Raw genomic sequence first — 24,477 nt, forward strand, 5'->3', positions numbered from 1 at the left:
ATGTTCTTTGCATCTGATCATCAGAGCTACATCAATCATTGCTTAAAAAAAAAATTCCTTTAAGTTTCTGAACCATGAATAAATGATAGATCACAAACCTTTTGAAGACTGTTTTTCCTTAGCACAAAAATGATAACAAGAAATAAGGGAAATTCATCATTTGTATTTGTTTAGGTTTTATGGCTTATAAAAATTATCTTATTACGCTTGAGATATAGGGAAAGGTAATTATCCATTTACAGCTGAGAAAACTAAGGCTCTGAGAAATATTAAGTGGAAAAAAAACAGACCTGGGAATCATGCTTTTTGATTCTAAGCCCTGAATTTAAGGCCCGTTCCTATCCTTTGGGTGAACATTTCTCCATTTTAAACCACAGGGATTCTTTTTTGTTGTGTAGAATGTCTCCCATTTTTTCAAGAAAATGAAGGTCTAATCTCCTTGGCTACCTTGCCTGAGGCAACATATGTGGCCACCCAGGTTGTACACTGCATATCTTTAGTGGTTACCATTCACAGACCACAATGGGAACTGTGTCCCTGGAGTTGTATAATGTCATGATACTGGTATGGACTTTTCTAATACTTGCTAACAAGGCCTGTACTTGAATTTCTATCTTGTACTTGGTCACTGAGTGACAGTGCGGCAAACTCTTAAGAAGTCAGGCTTGGAGAGAAGACAGTGGCATGCAAAATGAAAGATTATACATAAGTAGCTTTGGATCTGTGATTTTTTTTTAGTAGCAGATTCAGTTTCCTAATTATGCTGGGCTTAGCTCATGCCAAAAGTATTTGAATTTGAAATTCCTTATGGACTTAACTGAGAATGAAAGCTAACATATTAAAGGCATGTTGACCACCGGGCAGCCAAAACTAATGACAAAGTGTCTACGAGCTAAAAGCTTAGGCATTTTACATAAATAGGCAAGAGGAGAGCTCTATTATTAAACTTAATAATAAAAGTGCTAAGTCGCTCGATCATGTCCAACTTTTGTGACCCTATGGACTGTAGCCTACCAGGCTCTTCTGTCCATGGGTTTCTCTAGGCAAGAATACTGGAGTGAAAGGAAGGAAGGAAGGAAATGCATTTTCTTCTCCAGGGGATTTTCCTGACCCAGGGATTGAAGCTAGGTCTCCTGCATGAAAGCAGATTCTTTACAATCTAACCTACCAGGAAGCCCAATAATAAATGCTGCTGCTGCTACTGTGACTGCTAAGTCGCTTCAGTCCCAGGCTCTTGCCTGGGATTCTCCAGGCAAGAACACTGGAGTGGGTTGTCATTTCCTTCTCCAATGCATGAAAGTGAAAAGTGAAAGTGAAGTCACTCAGTTGCAATCCCATGGACTGCAGCCCACCAGACTCTTCCATCCATGGGATTTTCCAGGCAAGAGTACTGGAGTGGGCTGCCATTGCCTTCTCTGAATAATAAATGCTGCCGTTGCTGCTGCTGAGTCACTTCAGTTGTGTCCGACTCTGTGTGACCCCATAGACGGCAGCCCACCAGGCTCCCACATCCCTGGGATTCTCCAGGCAATAACACTGGAGTGGGTTGCCACTTCCTTCTCCAATGCATGAAAGTGAAAAGTGAAAGTGAAGTTGCTCAGTCATGTCCGACTCTTAGCGACCCCATGGACTGCAACCCACTGGGCTCCTCTGTCCATGGGATTTTCCAGGCGAGAGTACTGGAGTGGGCTGCCATTGCCTTCTCCAAATAATAAATGAGGTAACATTAATTCAGACCTCATTATGTTGTCAACACCTACATATCTTTTTTTCACTTAGCCCTTAAAATAATCTTATGATTAGTATTACAACCATGAATACCACTGTATTATTAATACCATTGTATTATTATTTCCAAATTACAGATGATGAAACTAAGGCAAAGGAGAGGCTAAGTAATTTGCCCAACATCACTCAGTTCAGTATCAGTTTGTTAGGACCAAACTGGAGCCAGGACAGGCTCTAAGGGGCAGGCTAGGCCTGAGGTTTAGTCTCTAGGGAAGCTGAGGCACTGGGAACTCCCGCAGGCAGTGTAGCTCAACCAATCAGAAAAATCCCCGTAGTCCCCCGCCCACACCAGACCTGAGCCAATCCGGATAGGGATGCAAGGTTAAAAGTCCCGTGAGCGCCTATGGTTTAGCCAATCAGCTATGCTGTTACAGGTACAAAGAACCGTCTGTATAAAAGTAGATGTGATTCAGAGCTTGGGGCTCGTGTTGGATTCCACTGTGCTGGATGAGACCTGGGCCCTAACTCAAGCTAGCAATAAACCCCTTTATGCTTTTGCATTGCTGTAGACGTCTTATTCTCTCAGTTTTGGGGACTCGGACTCTGGGCATAACAAGTTCAGTTCAGTCACTCAGTCATGTCCAATTCTTTGCAACCCCATGAGTCACAGCATACCAGGCCTCCCTGTCTATCACCAACTCCTGGAGTTCACCAAACTCATACCACTGAGTCGGTGATGCCATCTAACCATCTCATCCTTTGTCGTCCCCTTCCCCTCCTGCCTTCGATCTTTCCCAACATCAGGGTCTTTTCAAATGAGTCAGCTCTTTGCATCAGGTGGCCAAAGTACTGGGATTTCAGCTTCAACATCAGTCCTTCCAATGAACACCCAGGACTGATCTCCTTTAGGATGGACTGATTGGATCTCCTTGCAGTCCAAGGGACTCTCAAGAGTCTTCTCCAATGACACAGTTCAAAAGCATCAATTCTTCAGTGCTCAGCTTTCTTTATAGTCCAACTCTCACATCCACATATTCAGTTCAGTTCAGTCGCTCAGTCGTGTCCGACTCTTTGTGACCTCATGAATCGCAGCACGCCAGGCCTCCCTGTCCATCACCAACTCCCAGAGTTCACTCAGACTCGCGTCCATCGAGTCAGTGATGCCATCCAGCCATCTCATCCTCAGTCATCCCCTTCTTCTCCTGCCCCCAATCCCTCCCAAAATCAAAGTCTTTTCCAATGAGTCAACTCTTCACATGAGGTGGCCAAAGTACTGGAGTTTCAGCTTTAGCATCATTCCTTCCAAAGAAATCCCAGGGCTGATCGCCTTCAGAATGGACTGGTTGGATCTCCTTGCAATCCAAGGGACTCTCAAGAGTCTTCATCCATATATTACTACTGGAAAAACCATAGCCTTGACTAGACGGACCTTTGTGGACAAAGTAATGTCTCTGCTTTTTAATATGCTGTCTAGATTGGTCATAGCTTTTCTTCTAAGGAGCAAGCGTCTTTTAATTTCATGGCTGCAGTCACCATCTGCAGTGATTTTGGAGCCCCCCAAAATAAAATCAGCCACTGTTTCCACTGTTTCCCCATCTATTTCCGATGAAGTAATGGGACTGGATGCCATGATCTTAGTTTTCTGAATGTTGAGCATTAAGCCAACTTTTTCGCTCTCCTCTTTTACTTTCATCAACAGGCTCTTTAGTTCCTCTTCACTTTCTGCCATAAGGGTGGTGTCATCTGCATATCTGAGGTTATTGATATCTCTCCCAGCAGTCTTGATTCCAGCTTGTGCTTCCTCCAGCCCAGCACTTCTCATGATGTACTCTGCATATAAGTTAAATAAGCAGGGTGACAATATACAGCCTTGATGTACTCCTTTTCCTATTTGGAACCAGTCTGTTGTTTGTTCCGTGTCCAGTTCTAACTGTTGCTTCCTGACCTGCATACAGATTTCTCAAGCGGCAGGTCAGGTGGTCTGGCATTCCCATCTCTTTCAGAATTTTCCACAGTTTACTGTGATCCACAAAGCCAAAGGGCTTTGGCATAGTCAATAAAGCAGAAATAGATGTTTTTCTGGAACTCTCTTGCTTTTTCGATGATTCAGCAGAAGTTGGCAATTTGATCTCTGCCTTCTCTAAAACTAGCTTAAACATCTGGAAGTTCACGGTTCACGTATTGCTAAAGCCTGGCTTGGAGAATTTTGAGCATTACTTTACTAGCATGTGAAATGAGAGCAATTGTGCGGTAGTTTGAGCATTCGGTGGCATTGCCTTTCTTCGGGATTGGAATGAAAACAGACATTTTCCAGTCCTGTGGCCACTGCTGAGTTTTCCAAATTTACTGGCATATTGAGTGCAGCACTTTCACAGCATTATCTTTTAGGATTTGAAATAGCTCAACTGGAATGCCATCACCTCCACTAGCTTTGTTCATAATGATTCTTCCTAAGGCCCACTTGACTTCACATTCCAGGATGTCTGGCTCTAGGTGAGTGATCACACCATTGTGATTATCTGGGTTGTGAAGATCTTTTTTGTATACTTCTTCTGTGTATTCTTGCCACCTCTTCTTAATATCTTCTGCTTCTGTTAGGTTCATACCATTTCTGTCCTTTATTGTGCCCATCTTTGCATAAAATGTTCCCTTGGTATCTTGAATTTCCTTGAAGAGATCTCTGGTCTTTCCCATTCTATTGGTTTCCTCTATTTCTTTGCCTTGATTGCTGAGGAAGGCTTTCTTATCTCTCCGTGCTATTCTTTGGAACTCTGCATTCAAATGGGTATATCTTTCCTTTTCTCCTTTGCTTTTCATTTCTCTTCTTTTCACAGCTATTTGTAAGGCCTCCTCAGACACCCATTTTGCTTTCTGCATTTCTTTTCCACGGGAATGGTCTTGATTCCTGTCTCCTGTACAATGTCATGAATCTCCCTCCATAGTTCATCAGGTACTCTATCAGATCTAGACCCTTAAATCTATTTCTCACTTCCACTGTATAGTCAATCATAAGGGATTTGACTTAGGTCATAGCTGAATTAGTCTTAATTTGACAATAAGCAAGGAGTTCATGATCTGAGCCACAATCAGTTCCCGGTCTTCTTTTGCTTACTGTATAGAGCTTCTCCATCTTTGGCTGCAAAGAATATAATCAATCTGATTTCGGTGTTGACCATCTGGTGATGTCCGTGTGTAGAGTTTTCTCTTGTGTTGTTGGAAGAGGGTGTTTGCTGTGACCAGTGCGTTCTCTTGGCAAAACTCTATTAGTCTTTGCCCTGCTTCATTCTGTACTTCAAGGCCAAATTTACCTGTTACTCCAGGTATTTCTTGACTTCCTACTTTTGCATTCCAGTCCCCTATAATGAAAAGGACATCTTTTTTGGGTGTTAGTTCTAAAAGGTCTTGTAGGTCTTCATAGAACCGTTCAACTTCAGCTTCTTCAGCATTACTGGTTAGGGCATAGACTTGGATTACCATGATACTGAATCGTTTGCCTTGGAAACGAACAGAGATCATTCTGTTGTTTTCGAGACTGCATCCAAGTATTGCATTTCAGACTCTTTTGTTGACTATGATAGCTATTCCATTTCTTCTACAAGATTCCTGCCCACAATAGTAGATATAATGGTCATGAGTTAAATTCACCCCTTCCAGTCCATCTTAGTTAGCTGATTCCTAGAATGTTAACATTCACTCTTGCCATCTCCTGTTTGACCACTTCCAATTTGCCTTCATCCATGGACCTAACATTCCACGTTCTTATGCAATATTGTGGGGGCAGCTGAGAGGAGCTACCCCACACCCAAGGTCAGGGGTGGCAGCCGAGAGGAGCTACCCCACGTCCAAGTTAAGGAGCAGCGGCTGTGCTTTACTGGAGCAGGCGTGAAGAGATACACCATGTTCAAGGTAAGAGAAACTCAAGTAAGATGGTAGGCACTGAGAGAGGGCATCAGAGGGCAGACAGACTGAAAACAGAATCACAGACAAGTATCCAATCTGATCACATGGACCACAGCTTCTCTAACTCAATGAAACTAAGCCATGCCATGTGGGGCCACCCAGGATGGACGGATCATGGTGAAGAGGTCTGATAGAATGTGGTCTACTAGAGAAGGGAATGGCAAACCACTTCAGTATTCTTGCCTTGAGAACCCCATGAACAGTATGAAAAGGGCAAAAAGATAGGATACTGAAAGATGAATTCCCCAGGTCGCTAGGTGCCCAATATGCTACTGGAGATCAGTGGAGAAATAACTCCAGAAAGAATGAAGGGATGGAGCCAAAGCAAAAACAACACCCAGTTGTGGATGTGACTGGTGATAGAAGCAAGATCCGATGCTGTAAAGAGCAATATCACTCAGCTGTTGTTAAGCTGTTAAGTAGCTTCAGTCATGTCTGACTCTATGCAACCCCAGAGATGGCAGCCCACCAGGCTCCCCCATCCCTAGGATTCTCCAGGCAAGAACACTGGAGAGGGTTGCCATTTCCTTCTCCAATGCAGAGATGACAGCTAACCAGGCTCCTCCATCCATTGGATTTTCCAGGCAAGAGTACTGGAGTGGGTTGCCATTTCCTTCTCCAATCACTCAGCTAGTACGTGGCAAAGCCAGTACGGAACACAGATAGTCTGATTTCAAAGCCTGTGCTTTTAACCACATTATTATGATTAATATAAAAATGTATACCAACAACTAGGGGATAACCAGGAATGGCAGGGAAGATGTGGGGAGAAAAACTGTGAGATATGAATAGAGAAGAAGCCCTCTTCTATTGTCTTCCCTGAAGTGCAGTCACTTTGTATTATAGCAGCCCCTTATCCATAATATTCATATCTGGCAGAGAGCTGGTGGTAAGCAACAACTAACCATTGAACAGCCAATGTAGACAACATGAAATTTATGCACTAAAGTATTTTAATTCAAGCAAGGAGGGGCTATTTAATATAGTAACAAAAGGGGCTTTCCTGGTGGCTCAGTGGTAAAGAATCTGCCTGCCAAAGCAGGAGATGTGGGTTCGATCCCTGGTTGGGGAAGATCCCACATGCTGCGGAGCAACTAAGCCCGTGTACCACAACTACTGAGCCTGTGCTCTACAGCCCGGGAGCTGCAGCTACTGAAACTCTTGCACCTGAAAGCCTGTGCTCAACATGAGAAGCCACTGCAATGAGAAGCCCACACACTGCAACGAAGAGGAGCCCCTGCTCGCTGCGACTAGAGAAAAGCCCACAAGGCAATGAAGACATAGCACAGTCATAAATAAATAAATATTTTAAAAACGATAGTAACAAAAGCCACATACAATTCAATAGCTCCAGAAGGCACTAGAAATAATAGTTTCATAACATGTATCACTGAATCATCAAAATAAAGGTTAAAATTTGTTTAGTATATTGTATTTAAGAAAGGGAGAAAACATCTAAGAAATTTTAGAAAGTGTTTTGTCTAAAATGGTTAGAACAGAAACATTGCTGAACAGAAAATAAATTTTGTTATCTGAAAAAATCATTTATTTTCCAGTAATGTTTACTTACTGATGTTTATGTACTTACTTCTGCCATTCCACTCTTTGGGAGTCTTCCGTTCAATCGCTCAGTCACGGCCGACTATTTGCAGCCCCGTGGACTGCAGCACATCAGGCCTCCCTGTCCATCACCAACTCCCAGAGTTTACTCAAACTCATGTCCATTGAGTCAGTGATGCTTGGGAGTCTTAACTCCTTATTAATCTATAATCTTGAGGTATGGGAATTGTATTTTCTTTCCCTTTGAATACCTTCCAAAAAGCCTAGGGACTTGGGCTGTACACACAGTGAGAATTAGATTACCCCATCTTTATGCAGAAATACGGAGAAGGTGACGGCACCCCACTCCAGTACTCTGACCTGGAAAATCCCATGGCTGGAGGAGCCTGGTAGGCTGCAGTCCATGGGGTCATGAAGAGTCGGACACGACTGAGCGACTTCCCTTTCACTTTCACTTTCATGCATTGGAGAAGGAAATGGCAACCCACTCCAGTGTTCTTGCCTGGAGAATCCCAGGGACGTGGGAGCCTGGTGGGCTGCTGTCTATGGGGTCACACCGAGTCGGACATGACTAAAGTGACTTAGCAGCAGCATGCAGAAATAAAGGGCCATGAAATATTTCAAGTTATTTTCATTTCTTTAAGAAAGGTTTTTTCCCCACAAATAATACATTAGTACATTCTTATTTTAAAAACTCACATAAGACAGAGGTACACAAAGTAAAATATTAAAGTCCCTTTTCATAATATCCACCACTACATCCCACTTCCCTTTCTAGAATCACTGTTAATGGTTTGCTATTCCTCTTTCCATACTTTTACTTTGCATTTATGCATATTTATACAAATAAGGTACATAGTTTCAGGATTTTTTTTCCATCTACAAACATGCCTATATTTTGTCATTTATTCAGGCCATCTTTTTGTCTATCAATAAAGTCTTACAGTTAAGTTTTCTGCATTTCTTTTTATGTTTATTCTTAGTTTAAGATCTTGTTCCTAATGTGAATGGAATCTTTCTATTATATTTTCTAATTGATAATGCTATTGAGTAAGAAAACTTTTGATTTTTGTATAGTGATTATATACCTGCTGCTGCTGCTGCTGCTGCTGCTAAGTCGCTTCAGTCGTTTCCGACTCGGTGCAACCCCATAGACGGCAGCCCACCAGGCTCCCCCGTCCCTGAGGTTCTCCAGGCAAGAACACTGGAGTGGGTTGCCATTTCCTTCTCCAATGCATTAAAGTGAAAAGTGAAAGTGAAGTCGCTCAGTCGTGTCCGACTCTTTGCGACCCCATGGACTGCAGCCTACCAGGCTCCTCTGTCCATAGGATTTTCCAGGCAAGAGTACTGGAGTGGGGTGCCATTGCCTTCTCTGGATTATATACCTAGAGGTCCCTTAATTTTCATGAGGAGCTATCAACTTTATCCCCAGCTTAGGTGGTTTTGGTATCTGAATCTGCCCTGTGTCTGTAACAGCGCCCTCCTCATACACTGGTGCCTTCAAAGGTTCTTAAAATGTACCACAGTCTGAGGATGTCTTCCTAGGTTTTTGTATGCAAAACCTACTCCAACACATTCATTAGGATGGCTACTATTTTTTAAAAGAGAAAAAAAATACTATTGGAAAAGATGTGGAGAAATTAGAATGCAATTAGAAATTAGATCCTTGTGCACTGTTGGTGGAAATTTAAAATGGTGCAGCTGATATGGAGAACAATATGGTGGTTCTTAAAAGAATTAAAAACAGAATTAGCATACAATGTAGCAATTCTACTTTGGGGTATATATCCAAAAGAACTGAAAGCAGGGACTTAAAGAGAATTGTATACTCATGCTTTTGGCAGTATTATTCACAATAGCTAAGGAGCAGAAGCAACCCAAATATCCACTGACAAATAGTTAAACAACATGTGACATGTTAAACAACACACACACACATATGTATATAACAAAATATTATTCAGCCTTAAAAAGGAAGGAAATTATGACATGCTACAACATAAAGGAAGCTTCGGAACATTATGTTAAGTGAATAAGCCAGTCGTAGAAAGATAAATACTGTATGATCATACCTTTATGAGGCACCTAGAGTAGTCCCATTCATAGGGACAGAAAGAAGAGTGGTGGCTGCCATCCCAGGGGCTGGCAGTTGGGAGAAAGGGGAGTTATTGTTCAATGGGTACATAGTTTCAGATTTAAAGATGAAAAGATGGACTTCCCTGGTGGTCCTATGATTAGGAGTTCTTGAAATGCAGAGGACGGGTATTTTTTTTTTTATTTAATTCAGTCCTATTTCTAAAACCCTCAATTTGGGCCAATGGTCCCTTCTAAGAAAGATCTGATAGACAAAGCACACAATTCTAGAATATAGACTCTTTACTTCAGGTATAACTCTAAATTTAATGATGTTCAATATATATTAAAAGCTTCAGATACAATATTTATGCAGAATTACTTGAAGGATATACAACCTTGTCCACTTCTTAGTATGAGTTAGTTTTTTTTTTTAATGCCAAGGCTTGACAGATGAACTCTAGAAACTTTGTGAACCTTCTAAAATTGTCTATACCTGTGCATTTCTTCTGGGGAGAGGTCCTAAGCTTTTAAAACTTGCTTAATATGCTTTTTTTTTTTTTTTTTAAAGAGCTAAGACTCTTTATGGACTGTGAAATTTGTTCTTCCTTGGATTGAGACAGACAATCAAAGCTTTACCTCAATCTCATTGTTCTCCCCCAAACTCAGACTGGCTTTTATGAAACAATGCTTTGGCACTATGCCAACAGCCTATATTACAGGACATTAAGTGAAAACAGCTTCAGGCCTAAAAATGTGTTTAGGTAAATACTATAGGCTCTCATAAAGACAGAGCAAGACAAAGATGGGCATAGATCTTAACCAGATAGTATGTCTATAAAGGCACAAATATGCTGACGCCATCATTAGAAAAAAAACAGATTATGAATAGGCCAAGAAGAGTGAAATTCCCTATGGAAGAAAATTAGAGTCAAATCAAATACATAAGCTTAAAAAGAATTCAAACTACATAAGGTTGCATGTGAAATATTAAACAACTCTCCCTTTTCAATCTCAGGATAATTCTCTTTTATACAACCCTCATATTCCTCTATTTAGCTAAAATCCATCCACCCATCCTTCAAAGCTCAGCTTTTAAAATTATAACAAGTGTAGTTCAAATGGAACTGATTTGGTTTTACCAAACCCAAAATAACTTCCTCTCTTCCTCAAACACACACACACTATTTGGAAATCCCATAGCTCTTTTACTGTTTTTCAAATTCTTTTAAAGCGTGTATGTCTACAAAGAACTACAAGAGAAGATTTTCCTTCTGTTAGAGAGAATCCTTGGTTGGAATTATGTCAAGAGTTTAGTTCCAAACCTTGGTAGAAAATCTAAGCTTTCTCCAAAATAGCCATATCAGAAAATGATATTAATATGACAAATTATCACACTAAAAATGCAAAGTACATGGTCCAGTTTTGAAGAAATTAGTTATTAAGTTAGGCCTCTATAAAAAGAGAAACAAGTTCAACAAAACCCTTCAGTCATCTTACCTTAAACTGACATGGACAAAGGACTAATGACAGGAGGAGTATTCAAATCATGATTCATTTTATAGAATGTTAATAATCCAAATTAATTTAATTAGCCCAGTGAAAGTTCCTATTGGTCTATTTCTATTTCCCCTTGCAAGTTCATATATGAAAAACACTTTCTCATCTTTAGCTTTTGCTAAAGACACTTCCACCATGGTTATCACAGCAGATTTTTGGTGTTCTCTCTTAAATGCCTTCAAAACTAAAGCACTTACCTGTCTGCCTCAAGTCTATGGGTAGAATATCCCTCTCATTGCCCTCTAAAAAGAACACTGAAACACTCCTCTCAAATGTGAGTTAATATCATCAGTGGTTAAAACCAAAAACTTTCTATAATAATTTCAACTCTATAATTTTTTTCCTCCCACCTTTGCAGCCAAAAATAGTCTCAAGCCAGGTCAGAGCGAAGTCAAGTCTGAGTCTTGCATCAAGAAGTTTCTTGGAAATATAAAATTGTAAGAAGCTTCTTGGTGGGCTTCAGTTCAATTCTATGAGTGCTCTGAGAGCACAAGCTGCCAATTTCCTGGCTTTCTAAGTAGAACGTGGTACAGTGCAGTACTAAGTAAATACTATTGTTGATTACTGAACTTTGGGTATCTCAGCAGATATGAGCTAAGCACTTACCTGAATTAAAAGGTTTTATATATTTAATCTCAGAGAAACACCACCTAAGAATAAAACAAAAAACTCCTTGTCAGTTAGCTCAGGCCCTGCTGATAGAATAATACCTACAATTTGACAAACTTTACTGTGTGCTGGATACTTTCCTACATGCTTTAGGTAGATCATCTTGTTTAATTTTTACTAAAATCTAGGCCTAAGAAGAGGGTATTATTCTTTTTAAAAGAGGAAAAATCCGAGGTTTAAGGTTAAGACGTGCTCAGGGACATACAATTAGAGAGTGGCAGAGTCACAGTGATAGAGATTTGAATCCTGCTTGCCTGACCCCTGGTGACCATGATTCTGTATCATCCTTCTTATACACACGGCCCCAAATGAAGAGGTAATTGTCCAACAGAATGATGCTCAGCTGTGTTTTTTCTATAAAACTTAGTAAGTGATTTTAAAAAAGAGGTGATTGTCAAGTAGGGATCTGTGGCGGTTACTGAGAATTCTGGTCACATGCCTGGTTCAGAAGTATAAACAGAGCCTTAAATGCCCAGATGCTCCTCTTTGATAGATCTGGCACTGAGTTCAGGATGAAATCCAGTGTTCTACTATGACCCCACATTTCATCATTCATTATTGCTTTACATTTGACCCAAAATCTCTTAAGACAATCTTTCCCAAAAGTATCATTCATGGATCGGTTGTTTCAAAGACAACTGAAAAATCTCTGTAGAAAATAAGATATCTGGCCCCCACCCCGGATGTATTGGATCGGGGGAGGTATGACAACAAGATACCCTAGAGGTGCTTTTGCCTACTGAATTTTAGACTACTCATCGCCTCGGAGCAAAAGAGCCAGGGTAATGAAAAGGAAGTAAATGGAAAGCTAACCTCCAAGTCAGGCTGGTGTTAAGAAAAAGGACAGAGATCTTGTGAGTAGACCTAGAGCCAAAATCTACTTTGGGAGCTGGAAAAGATCTTGGAAATTGTCTATTTCAATGGTTTTCTATCAGTGTTCCTTGTAGCCTTAGGAGTTATAAAATGGGATATCAGAAAAAGGAACCAGTAGTCAGAGTTTAAAGTCCTAAAAAAGTGACTACAGGAGCCCTACTGATAGATGTTTTGTAACCTGGATTCCTGTATAAAATTTAATCTGAGTAAACAGCTCTGCTGATTTAAAATAAAGGGGAGTTAAGAAAAAAAAATCTCAAGACCCAGCATACATCCTAGACCAACTAAATCAAGTCTATGCAAGCTGTATTTTTCAGTATCAGGGGATTCCTATATATATCCAAAGCTGGGAACCACTGCAGTAATCTGATCTGTGCTCTGTCATTCAAGATAAAAGGAGACTAAGACCCAAAGAATTGAAAGGTGATCAAGATTCAAACCAGTATCTCTCGAGTGCTAGCTCACCATTCTATATTATTCTCTCTCCTCAATCAGAATGAACCAACTGTTCCTCTAAGGTAAGAGCACACCAATCAAATTATTATGTAAGTTCACATTTTCAGATCTCTCTGTATTTTTTTAAAGAGTACTTCATATACATTTTCTCTTTAGATTTTTACACAGGGGAAGTAGGCAGGGCAAAACTTATGTTTTAGAGATGGGGAAATCAAAGGTCAATTAAGTTAACTTTCAGTGGCTTAAAGGTAGGGCCAGAATTTAAATCTTTATATTCTAACTTCTAGATTAAGTAAATTAAATTTGGCAAGTGATTACTGAGTACCTAGTACATGTTAGCTAGTGAAGTGACTCTTTGTGTCTGACTCTTTGTGACCCCATGGACTGTAGCCTACCAGGCTCCTCTGTCCATGCAATAGTACTGGAGTGGATTGCCATTTCCTTCTTCAAGACATGGTCAAAAATGCAAAAAAATATCATCCATGCCCTCAATTAGTATACAGTATTCTTAGAAAGACAGAGACAACTAAAATACTGCACTGCCTGACTTAACCCTTGGATTGGCAGAAATTGAAAACTTTCCTTGACTGGCCTTGATGACAAAGTCCATTTCTCTTCAGAATCAGTCTGTGGCTTTTAATTTGTTCCTGACTATGGCTATTTATTCCAGGGGACACAAGGATTTGAATATAGCTACTGCATCTCTAGACATGGCCATGCAGCTTAATATTCCTTGACAGGGGTAGAGAAAAAAGAATGGTGCAATTTCAGTGAGATTCATTTCATATTCTCCAAAGCCAAGAATATGACTCAGCAGAAGACTGGGAGATTCCAAGACAAAGGACTAGGTAGAAAATAAAGGGTATTCACAAAAATATTTTCCTTTCCACAGCAGTTAGGTAATTGAACAGTCTACAATTTATAGATAGACACAGTTATCTATAAATAAACAATCTTTACAGTTGTTGAAGAGAACTCCTGCATACTAAAGGGGGAAACAGCATGAAGGTACTAATATTTGTATCTATGATTCGGGATGACAGAGAAGGTCACAGATGGACAAGAATACTCAAAGAAAACTTTTTCATGAGGAATTCATCAGCCATTGCAAAATGTTGCCATGAAGATTTTGTTACATATAAGATAATGAGAAAACCAGGAACTCATGTTTCATTACTGGACTGAAAGAGGTGGCCAGGAATAGTCCACCACAGTTTTTCTCAAACTTTAATATGCATCAGAATCACCTGGTGGCTGTGCCCTCCTTTCCCCCCTCTTCTAGCCCTTGACCACAAATTCTAATTCAGCAGGTCTATGGTAGTGCCCAAGAATTTATCTCTCTTACAAATACAGGTGATGCTGATGCTGTTCAGATCTAGTATTTTGAGAACTGCTTGTGTATCAGAAGGTCTACACTATACCGGGCTTCCCTGATAGCTCAGCTGGTAAAGAATCCACCTGCAATGCAAGAGACCCTGATTTGACTTCTGGGTCTGGAAGATCTGCTGGAGAGGGGATAGGCTACCCATCCCAGTACTCCTGGTGGCTCAGCTACGCATCCCAGGCTTCCCTGGTGGCTCAGCTGGTAAAAATCTGCCTGCAATGTGGGAGACCTGGGTTTGATCCCTGGGTTGGGAAGATCCCCTGGAGAAGGGAATGTCTATCCACTCCAGTATTCTGACCTGGAGAAGTCCATGGGGTTGCAGTTGCAAAGAGTCGGACACGGCTGAGCGACTTTCATTTTCACACTTTCTACCTTATACTGGATACACACACACTTGTAAATTATGGCAAGTTAGTTAACTCCCTATCGTTGACTTTGTAAATGATACTCTCTTTACCCATCTAACAGCCAAAAAAGATTACTCAGAGAGAAGTTATGGCTAGTCACCTAATGAGACAATCTGTTCTAGAGCAGAAATATACCTCATGCGAAGAGATGACTCACTGGAAAAGACTCTGATGCTAGGAGGGACTGGGGGCAGGAGAAGAGGACGACAGAGGATGAGATGGCTGGATGGCATCACTGACTCAATGGACATGAGTCTGAGTAAACCCTGGGAGTTGGTGATGGACAGGGAGGCCTGGCGTGCTGCGATTCATGGGGTCACAGAGTCGGACACGACTGAGCGACTGAACTGAACTGATATGCATATGTCACTCAAGACAATAGGCCCCAGGTTGAGAACCCCTTACTTGTATGTTAATGCTTCAAAAATATGTATCTTCAGCCTGAATTTTTATCTTGAGCTTCAGTAGTACATATTCAAATATCTATTTAACATCTGTATTTCGATGTCATACAATTGCCTCAAAATCTACATGTATTGAGGAGTGACTGTTTGATAGGGACGGCATTCCTTCTTGGCAGATGAAGAAGTTCTGGGACTTCCTTGGTGATGGAGTGGACAAGAATCTGCCTGCCAATGCAGGAGTCACAGGTTCAATCACTGGTTCAGGAAGATTCCACACGGCATGGAGCAACTAAGCCCCTGTGACATAACAACTGAGTCTGCACTTACTGAGCTCACAAGCTGCAACTACTGAGCCCAAGTGCCACAACTACTGAGTCTGTGTGCCACAACCAGTGAAGCCCGTGTGCCTAGAGCCCATGCTCCACAACAAGAGAAGCCGTGGGAATGGGAAGCCTGAGCACCACAACGAAGAGTAGCCCCTGCTCACTGCAATTAGAGAAAGCCCACACAAAGCAACCAGTACACCCCAAAATAAATAAATATATTAAAAAGTTCTGGAACCAGACAGTAATGATGGTTGTGAAACAGTGTGAATATACTTTAGTTCAGTTCAGTTGCTCAGTTGTGTCTGACTCTTTGAGACCTCATGAACTGCAGCACGCCAGGCCTCCCTGTCCATCACCATTTCCCAGAGTTCACTCAAACTCACGTCCTTCAAGTCGGTGATGCCATCCAGCCATCTCATCCTCTGTCATCCCCTTCTCCTCCTGCCCCCAATCCCTCTCAGCATCAGAGTCTTTTCCAATGAGTCAGCTCTTCACATGAGGTGGCCAAAGTACTGGAGTTTCAGCTTTAGCATCATTCCTTCCAAAGGACTGGTTGGATCTCCTTGCAGTCCAAGGGACTTTCAAGAGTCTTCTCCAACACCACAGTTCAAAAGCATCAATTCTTCGGTGCTCAGCTTTCTTCACAGTCCAACTCTCACATCCACACATGACTACTGGAAAAACCATAGCCTTGACTAGACGGACCTTTGTTGGCAAAGTAATGTCTCTGCTTTTGAATATGCTATCTAGGCTGGTCATAACTTTCCTTCCAAGGATTAATCGTCTTTTAATTTCATGGCTGCAATCACCATTTGCAGTGATTTTGGAGCCCCCAAAAATAAAGTCTGACACTGTTTCCCCATCTATTTCCCATGAAGTGATGGGACCAGATGTCATGATCTTAGTTTTCTGAATGTACTTAGTGTCATGTAATTGTACACTTTCAAATGGTATACGTAACATAACATGCATTTTACCATGCAAAATCTACATTTACAAAACTGATATTATCACCTCTATTCTCAACCTCCCACACACCCCAAATTTGTGCTTTCTCTTATATTTCCTGTCTTTGGACATTTATTACTAGTCTTATTATTTACTTAGTAGCCCATGCCAGATATCTGAGTCATCTCTGACAATGCTCTTTCATTCTCCCACTTAACAATCAATCATGAAGCTCTGTACTTTCTCCCTCATTAATAAAACGTTAACTTGGAATAGTCCTCTATCACTGTCCCCAAAGCTTCTACTTAAGTTCAGGCCACCATTATTAGCCTCATAGTCTCCAGCAGTTTTGCACCTTCCCACCTTCCATCTAAACCCCACTTCAACTGACTCTTCTTCATCTTGCCAGAGTGACTTATACCATTTTGCTTAAAAACCCACCATTGCCTTTAGGATAAATTCTTCATGATCTGGCCTCTGTTTACTTCTCTGTTTTATCTCTAACCATTGTCCTACACAAAGCCAAAATGCAGTGATATAAGCTTCCTGCAATTTCTAGCTCATCACCAGCTTTTTTTTTTTTTTAAACCCAAGTACACATGTCACTCCAAACCCCTAGCACTTCATTTCCCTCTGTTTAGACTTGGCTAAATTCTACAGGAAAGATTGAATTTACATCATCATGCTCAGGAAGCCTTTCAGATGCCCCAAAGATGATGTCCTTATTATGAGCTTCTATGTTTACTCATATCTTTATATTATATTTAAGTTAAAGTCATCTGTCTCCTTTAAAGACCACATTATGCTTGAGGGTAGGGACTACATATCAATGCATCTCCAGTGCCTAAAACAGTACATAGCATGTGGTATGTTCTAAATAAATATTTTTAAATGAACAAGTGATGCCCTAGTGAATAATAGGAATCCTGATATCAGAAGTTACACAACTTCCCAATGACTTCCTACCTTACTCTGATTAAAAGCCAAAGTCATTACAATGGGCTACAGTGTTCTGACTTCATCTCCTGGTATTCTCCCCTTCATTCACTCAGTTCCAGCAACCCTCTGAAGCCTTGACTGGAAAAGCACTTCAGCCAAGGAGCCATTGAGGCACATGCATTAAGGAAGGAACTAAACACTGAGCCTCCAGCATGTGCTAGGCACTTGCATGTGTCATATCACAGGCCCCTCACAATCGCTCTAGGACAAAGGAAATACTACCGCCATTTCCATGGACTGAGTGAAATATTGGACAATGACAGCTAAACAGACTAAGCCTAAGAGTAGATTTTGAATTTAAACAGAGGGATAACTTCCTTGGAAAGAGTCCATAGTGGTGACTTTTCCTCCCCTAGATATCTTGTATGCTGGTTATTCTGTTTGCTGGGCCTCCTTCCAGCCAACTCCCTCTGCTCTGCTCTGGGAAGCTGACCTCAATGAACTACATTATCCAAACTACCTTGCCCCTGGCTTCTGTCTGGGTTTTGTCAATTGCAGGTACGAGCTGGAGACCAGAGGCCAAGAAGAGAAAGGTTAGGGGATTATTTCTCTACTTTCCTGCTGCCTTGTCTAAGTCCTTATAACAGCTGCGTAACACTTATGGCTATAGCTTCCTGTCAGACAGTCTCCCAAATTGTAGGTCTCACTGGGCCCTAGCAACAACACTCCCCTTTCTTACCCTTGAGGCCTAGGAGTGCTACTGATTCCCACTGTTGGGTTTCATCATTTCTTTTTAGTTTTTGTTAACAATGATCATACGTCCGTAAATCATCCTTTGGTTAAACTCTTCTTCAATTAAATTCTTTTGAAACCACCAATTATTTTCCTACAAGGACTCTTGACTGATACACTAGAAAAACAATAAATGGCATGTTCTTCTCCTTTGTTCTTCCACTCATTAAATTTCTAGTGTCTTCAATCAAGTTTCCTTCCTCTCCTCTTTCTGAAGCTTTCCATCTTTCCATGTCTACATGGTGTCCCAAGAAGTCTAAGCATTCTATTACCCACAGAGCAACACTGCTGTTACTATTCTGCTGAATCTCAAGTGACATTGGCACTCTGTTGTTCTTGTAGTTCTAAGACTGGTTGGCTCTGTTAGTCTGACCATCCTGGCAGGACAATAAACTCATTGCAGGGAAAGTGAGCAATTTTAATCTCCAAACAAACAAATTTTAGCTCAAGAGAACCTTAGACTTTACCTTGTCTGAAGTGAAAGTCACTCAGTTATGTCTGACTCTTTGCAACTCCATGGACTGTAGCCCGCCAGGCTCCTCTGTCCATGGAATTCTCCAGGCAAGAATACTGGAGTGTGTAGTCATTCCCTTCTCCAAGGATCTTCCTGATCCAGGGATTGAACCCAGGTCTTCTGCACTGCAGGCAGACTCTCTACTGTCTGAGTCACTACAGAAGCCATGTTATCACTCAGTCATGTCCGACTCTGTGTGACCCCATGGACTATATAGCCCACCAGGCTCCTCTATCCATGGAATTCTCCAGGCAAGAATACTGGAGCAAGTTGCCAATCCCTTCTCCAGGGGATCTTCCCAAACCACTGATCAAAACTGGGTCTCCCACATTGCAGGCAGATTCTTTACCGACTGAGGCACCAGGGAAGACTTTACCTTGTCTAACCACCTTACTTTACAGATAGGAAGGTTCAGGCTCACACAGGGAAACACTCTCACAGCTATACAGCTGCAGACCTAGGTTCATCATCTAAACTCTGCCTACTATTCCACCAGGCTGTGATACTGCACTGGGTACCTAATAGGCACTCAATATGATTACTCATTCCTAAATTCATATGGGCTTTGCTTTGTTCAATACTAGGCTCCATGCCTAGATGAGTACCTGGTACATATGATACACACAGCACATATTTATTGATTTTGAATCCAGGACACAGAAAGACAAATTCCTTGGAAGTTATCAGAGCTCAGAGGATCATCTGTAATAATGATAATAATCCCTTATACAAAGAAAATGTATAGTTTTCAAAGTGCTTTCCAATTTTAAAAAGCCCATTTGATCCCTCTGAGGTAAACACAGCAGGATGCATAGTCTGTTTAACAGATGCAAGCAACAGCCTCTGAAAGGTTCAAAGTCAAGGTCCCCTGACTAGTATGTTGCAGAGTGGAGGCTCCTGTTCAAGTTTTCTGACTCCCACTTCCCTCCACTACTCCATGTTGCTTCTTTAGCTTAGCCATGCTGCTTCAAGAAAGGGGGGGGGCAGGGTTCATTCACGGAGCTAGCCCAAATAGTCACAATGACTAGATGAATTACACACTTATGCTGATAGGAATGATTTTGCTTTTTTAAAAAAACCCACTTAAAGGTACTTCTATTCCACTTCTGATTAGATACAGTCTGCAGAATACCTCCAACTCTTGATACTACAAGGTTTGGTATTTTCCACAGAGAGGACAGTTACCATCTGTGTGGTCTGGAGTGAAGGAGACAGCACTTTTGAGACATCACTTTCAGTACAGACCAGTCAGGCCCTTTCAAAACCAGGTGTTCAGAGAAACAGCATCTTGTTTCTCAGCCTGACTCCACCAGAGAGGAGCTGTCACATGATTTCTTCAAGATTAAATGCACCAAGAAGCCATCTGCAGTTTTTCTGACTGAATTCTCTTATGAAGAACTCTTTAATACAGATTTCACCCTGGGTTTTAACTACTAGTATGATCTCTGATACTAATCAGGGTATCACAGAAACCAAAGATAACCTAAACATATATGCAGCCTCTTTGGATTTTAGTTTCCATTAAGAGCTCAGAGTAGAGTATGGGTACAGAAAATTACCCAAAGTCTTACATCAGGGATTATAAACTCAAATGCCTCCCAGGCACCAGGTAAATAATGTAAAATCCAGTATGACAAAATAAGGAATAATGGAGTCTACTCAGTGCTTTTAGGCAGGGGGCGAGCATTACTTGTGGCATGCAGGATCTTAGTTCCTGGGCCCATTCCCCCTGCATTGGAAGCAAAGTCTTAACCACTGGATCACCAGAGAAGTCCCTGGAGTCTATATAAACTGTAGAAAACTAATTTGCTAGTTGCTTCTGAGCTCCAACCACCTGTCACTTTTTGGGTACATGAATTAACAGTTTTTCCCCCAAAGCAGGAAATATGCATTTTTAAAATGTTAAATGTTTTTTAAAAGTTAGTTACTAATTCAAATATGGAAGTCTTTTGTAGGCTATCAGCCAGAGTTTGTACTTTTCCTTACGGGGTAGGTTTCCTGCTCCATATGAGAGAGAAATGATAGCAAACGTCCCACTTTCAAGTCAAATTTGGTATAGGATTCACGGCTTCCTTCTCAGAGACTCTGTGGACAGTGCGGGAAAAGTGGACAGAAAACTCCTTGAGTTAGTAGGAATGTACCTTGACTGGGGGATATCTGCTTTATTAACTAGACAAACAGATACCCTCTGGAAGGAATTTGTGGGGTAAGATCCCCTCTGTTAGGTATCTGGGCAGATAAGTCTCTGAAGCATCTAGGAAACCCATATTCCAGTATGGGGATGTGGAGGATTGGGAGAACAGTTTACAAGAAAGCATAAAGACAGACAGCTACTGGGAAATACAGAGTACGATATGAGGGGTACAATTTCTTCAGTCTTGGGAGGGAGAAGGTGATAACCTCTCCTCGGGCGCCACCTTCGGGTGCCTCTTTCTCACCATCGCTCCGCAGCCGTCGACTCCAGGGAACGACCGCCATCTTAACGCACCTTTCTGCGCAGGTGCCCGGGAGCCCAGAGAGAGCCCCGCCTCCCGCCACACCCCTCCTCCTCACTTCCGCCGCCCACCACGCCCCCTTTCTCAGAAATCTGTCCTTTCCCCTAGCTGTGTTAGGCTCCTCCGCTTGTGACTGCAGAGAGGAGGAAAGAGCCGCTGGTCTAAATCTATCATTATATTAGAAAGTCATTTCTACAGCTTTCCACACTTTACTGGAATTACCAGATCCCAAAGGCTGCTACAAGATAATTTATTACAGACTAGTCAATAATTTCTTGTGACAATGGCACATACAATTTAAAACAGCAAAGATGCTTCGTTTCTTGTTTCATGTAATGGCTAATGCAGAGTCCTCGAGAAGTCCAAAAGGCTGCTAGGAGGATACTGAAGGATCATGTCACATCTGTGGGCAAGGGCCTGGGAAGTCCACAACTCCCCGGGAGTGTTGAGCCCCCCTCCCCCTCTGCTCCCCATCCCTCCACCCCCAATCTAGCCTGTACAGAGGGATCACAGTCTAAGTTCCTTCTGTAGAGTTGAATGGTTTATGAGGGGGACAGCAGCTGACCTAAATGAAAGGGAGTGAGGACAAAGGCTGGATTCTGTCTGCAAGGGGAAGGACCACCAGAAGGCAGTGGCCATAGCTGAATAGGACTCCTTCTAGACTGATTTCCACAATTTCTGGCTTTGTTCAGGGCTTATCTATGAAGAAGCCCTCTCTCCTGGATTCTTCAGCTAGCTCTCAGATATGTATACTTAACAGCCTCTCATGTCCTGAAGCATCACTCCCCTTCCTAAAGGAGTGAGGTAGGGAGACTCCTGGGCAGGTGGCCCCTGGTGCTTGGGTTCCAAAGAAATTCTGCTCAGGCCTCTGAAGCACCATGTGAACCTGGTTCTACTCATGAGAGCTAATCTGGGGGAAGGGATTAGCATAGCTCATTGCTGAAAGGTATCTTGTTCAGTCTCAATGCCCTGTACTCACTTGAGCTACTCTACACTGCTGGGTTCTGCTCAAGGGATGGTCTGCATTCTATTCTGTGTGTTCCTGCCCTGGCCATACTCCAGTTCAGACTACAGGGCTCAGCAATTACCTGTAGACTCAACGGATTACTTACCTAATTAGGCAAAAGCTCCAGGCCCTCTAAACGTGTTCCTCTAATGATTGGTACATATGGATCTAACTGGATTAGGTGTGGTATGGAGAGGGGGAGAAAAGGGGTGTGGGAGTGGAAGGATCTCTACCAAGAATGGCTGACACTCTCGGAAATGTCTTCCCCTCCATGAAAAAATCTCCCTGTGTGGTAAGCCCCACAGCCCAGCTCCTAGCACCACAGACCTGCTGGTCAGGGATTCAGACCCCTTCTGTGAAAAGCCACACTTGCACCACCAGATTTTCCCTTACACTTTCCTAACTGAATGAATCAGCCTCTTGACTGAGGATCTAAGATGACTATGTAGTAACTCCCATTATCCCTGGCTTGTGGAACTGGTGCCCTCTGGTTGGCACAGGAGCCTGGGTGCTCAGCTCCCCTCCTCCATGGAACGAGACTCCGATTTGAGCTTCACAAACTCCCGGGCCACTTCATCATTGCTCCTCTGAGACAGAATCCGGAGAATGGTCACGCCTGTCTCATCCATGTGGATCTTCCGACCCAAGGGGCACCAGCAAGCACAGCTGCCCTTGGCTGCCACATCCCTCAGAGGCATCACAGCCAGCCCCAGCACACGGTCCTCCCGGGCAAAGCAGTAATCCTTCACACATATCTGCAACTCATAGGCTTCTGGCCCCTCTTCATTTCCCAGGAGGCTGTGAGGACAGGGCAGATGGAAGATAGGAGACCAGAGATGAGGGCGTCCTCAAATGAATTCACCCCAGACACCATCCAGCCCATCCCTTCTCTCCTCTCTTAATTCTTACTCCACAGATCACCCCCATCCCAAAGTTCTTTAGATCCCCCAACCATAACTTACAAGTGAAACGTCTCGTTGTACTTGGGAGCCCAGTTGTTACTTTTTGACTTGGTTGTGAACTTCCTCTTTTTATCGCTTTGGTGAGGGCCAACCATGGTGACTTCAACAAAGGGCCGGAACATACCTGCTGTCTGCCACTTGAGGTCATTGGCAGCCACCACTACACAAACATGGAAACCTGTGAGGCAACCCATCACGCATTCCCAGTTCTTGAGCCCCCAAGTGGGATTCCCCTTGGAGGAGGGCTAAGCTGAAGGACTGGGATAAGCAGTGCCTTTGACTGATAGGGCCACTGGGCAAGAAAAGGTCTCAAGCCTGTGCATCCATGCCACTCACCTTTCACTGTGACCTTGTGCTCCCCAGTTCCAGGATGTGTAAACAAGTCCACCTGAATAGAGACTTCTCCCACAGGATCATCCACACCGGACCCTGGCAGGCAGAGGGACAGATGGTTCCCTACTGGAGAACTTGAAGACTTTAGGCCCAGTTACTCCAGGTAAAACCAAGAGCTGGGAGGCTACTATCCTACACCCTAAAGCAAGAAGCAGTCACCCACAGAAGCTATGGGGATGCGAGCCACAGGGAAAGGAAAAGAAAGGGGATGAAGAATGAGGCTGTGTATAAAAATACAAGTCAGGGTGACAACATTTTTGGTGAAACTTCTTCCAAAACTACAGCTGGAATCTCTCAGGTTCTCCAAACTTCTCTTATCTCCTGGGCTGAAGAATTTTTCATTGAAAGATGTTGGGAAAGGACAGTGCTGCCATCCTATATTTTAGTCTGAGAATTGTGTCCACCCCATGGTTTCTCAGCAGAACAATGCGGATCCCATCTAGCCCAATGCAGCACCTTCCCACCTATGGGCTGCCCTGCAAACAGTGACTTCTTCTTACTCAAACCTGGACCTCTCCACACACAGTTCTCCCGTGCCCCCTGGCCAATCTGCAGGCTCCCCTTAGTAGAGGCTTCACTTTATTTTGGGAAAACCCCAGTACCCTGTACCCCAGATAAAATTTTTTTTGTCCTCAGATGGAGAGGTGGGGGAATTCTGAAGACAACTATTGTTAACCCCATCTCGGACTGTACAAATACACTGCCTATCTCTGAGACTTGGGATAGAACTTCTGACCTTTGATATCTGGTTCCCTCAGCCCCACCTGAAGCAGCTCATTTAAGTTCACAGGGGACAGTGTTAGCCCGTATTAGATTCACATCTGCACGGTGTATAACATACCCTTTTCCGGCTGAATGTCCTCATTAGCAGTAAACCTAATACCTTTCCCATCATGCACTGAGTGAGGACAGGCAAGTCAAGAGGTAGCAGCAGTAGGACAGAGAAAGAAGAATCAGTTAGAGTCTAAGAAGTTCACAGGCATTCAGAGCAGCTCTACACATATTCTGAGGGAGCACAGAGATGGAGC

At 42.6% G+C, this 24,477-nt stretch overlaps 2 protein-coding genes across 9 annotated transcripts in view; both read right to left on the reverse strand.

Moving 5' to 3' along the window:
- Nucleotides 1-21,095, reverse strand: part of LOC101109422 (phospholipid-transporting ATPase FetA-like) — a 124,746-nt gene extending 103,651 nt beyond the window's left edge. Inside the window, exons 1-2 of one of the 3 annotated variants that reach the window (XM_060409310.1) lie at nt 21,032-21,095; nt 11,488-11,531 (exon numbers count right to left, since the gene is read on the reverse strand). The gene's annotated coding sequence lies outside the window, so the exon portion shown is untranslated. Of the gene's footprint in view, nt 1-11,231; nt 11,367-11,487; nt 11,532-21,031 lie in introns of those variants that run through there. The other 2 variants (XM_060409312.1, XM_042243288.1) reach the window with 2 other exon arrangements.
- Nucleotides 21,096-21,322: 227 nt separating this feature from the next.
- The window catches only part of UNC13B (unc-13 homolog B), a 219,448-nt gene continuing 216,293 nt past the window's right edge, over nt 21,323-24,477 (reverse strand). For 4 of the 6 annotated variants that reach the window (XM_042243292.2, XM_060409307.1, XM_060409309.1 and 1 more), the window contains 3 exons: nt 23,393-23,485; nt 23,057-23,216; nt 21,323-22,892 (listed from right to left, as the gene is read on the reverse strand). In XM_042243292.2, the coding sequence (XP_042099226.1) occupies nt 22,607-22,892; nt 23,057-23,216; nt 23,393-23,485 (539 nt within the window). In that variant the 3' untranslated portion in view covers nt 21,323-22,606. Of the gene's footprint in view, nt 22,893-23,056; nt 23,217-23,392; nt 23,486-24,290; nt 24,348-24,477 lie in introns of all 6 variants that reach the window. The other 2 variants (XM_042243290.2, XM_042243294.2) reach the window with 1 other exon arrangement.

The sequence above is a fragment of the Ovis aries genome, chromosome 2, assembly GCF_016772045.2.
Source record: "Ovis aries strain OAR_USU_Benz2616 breed Rambouillet chromosome 2, ARS-UI_Ramb_v3.0, whole genome shotgun sequence".
NCBI lineage: Eukaryota > Metazoa > Chordata > Mammalia > Artiodactyla > Bovidae > Ovis > Ovis aries.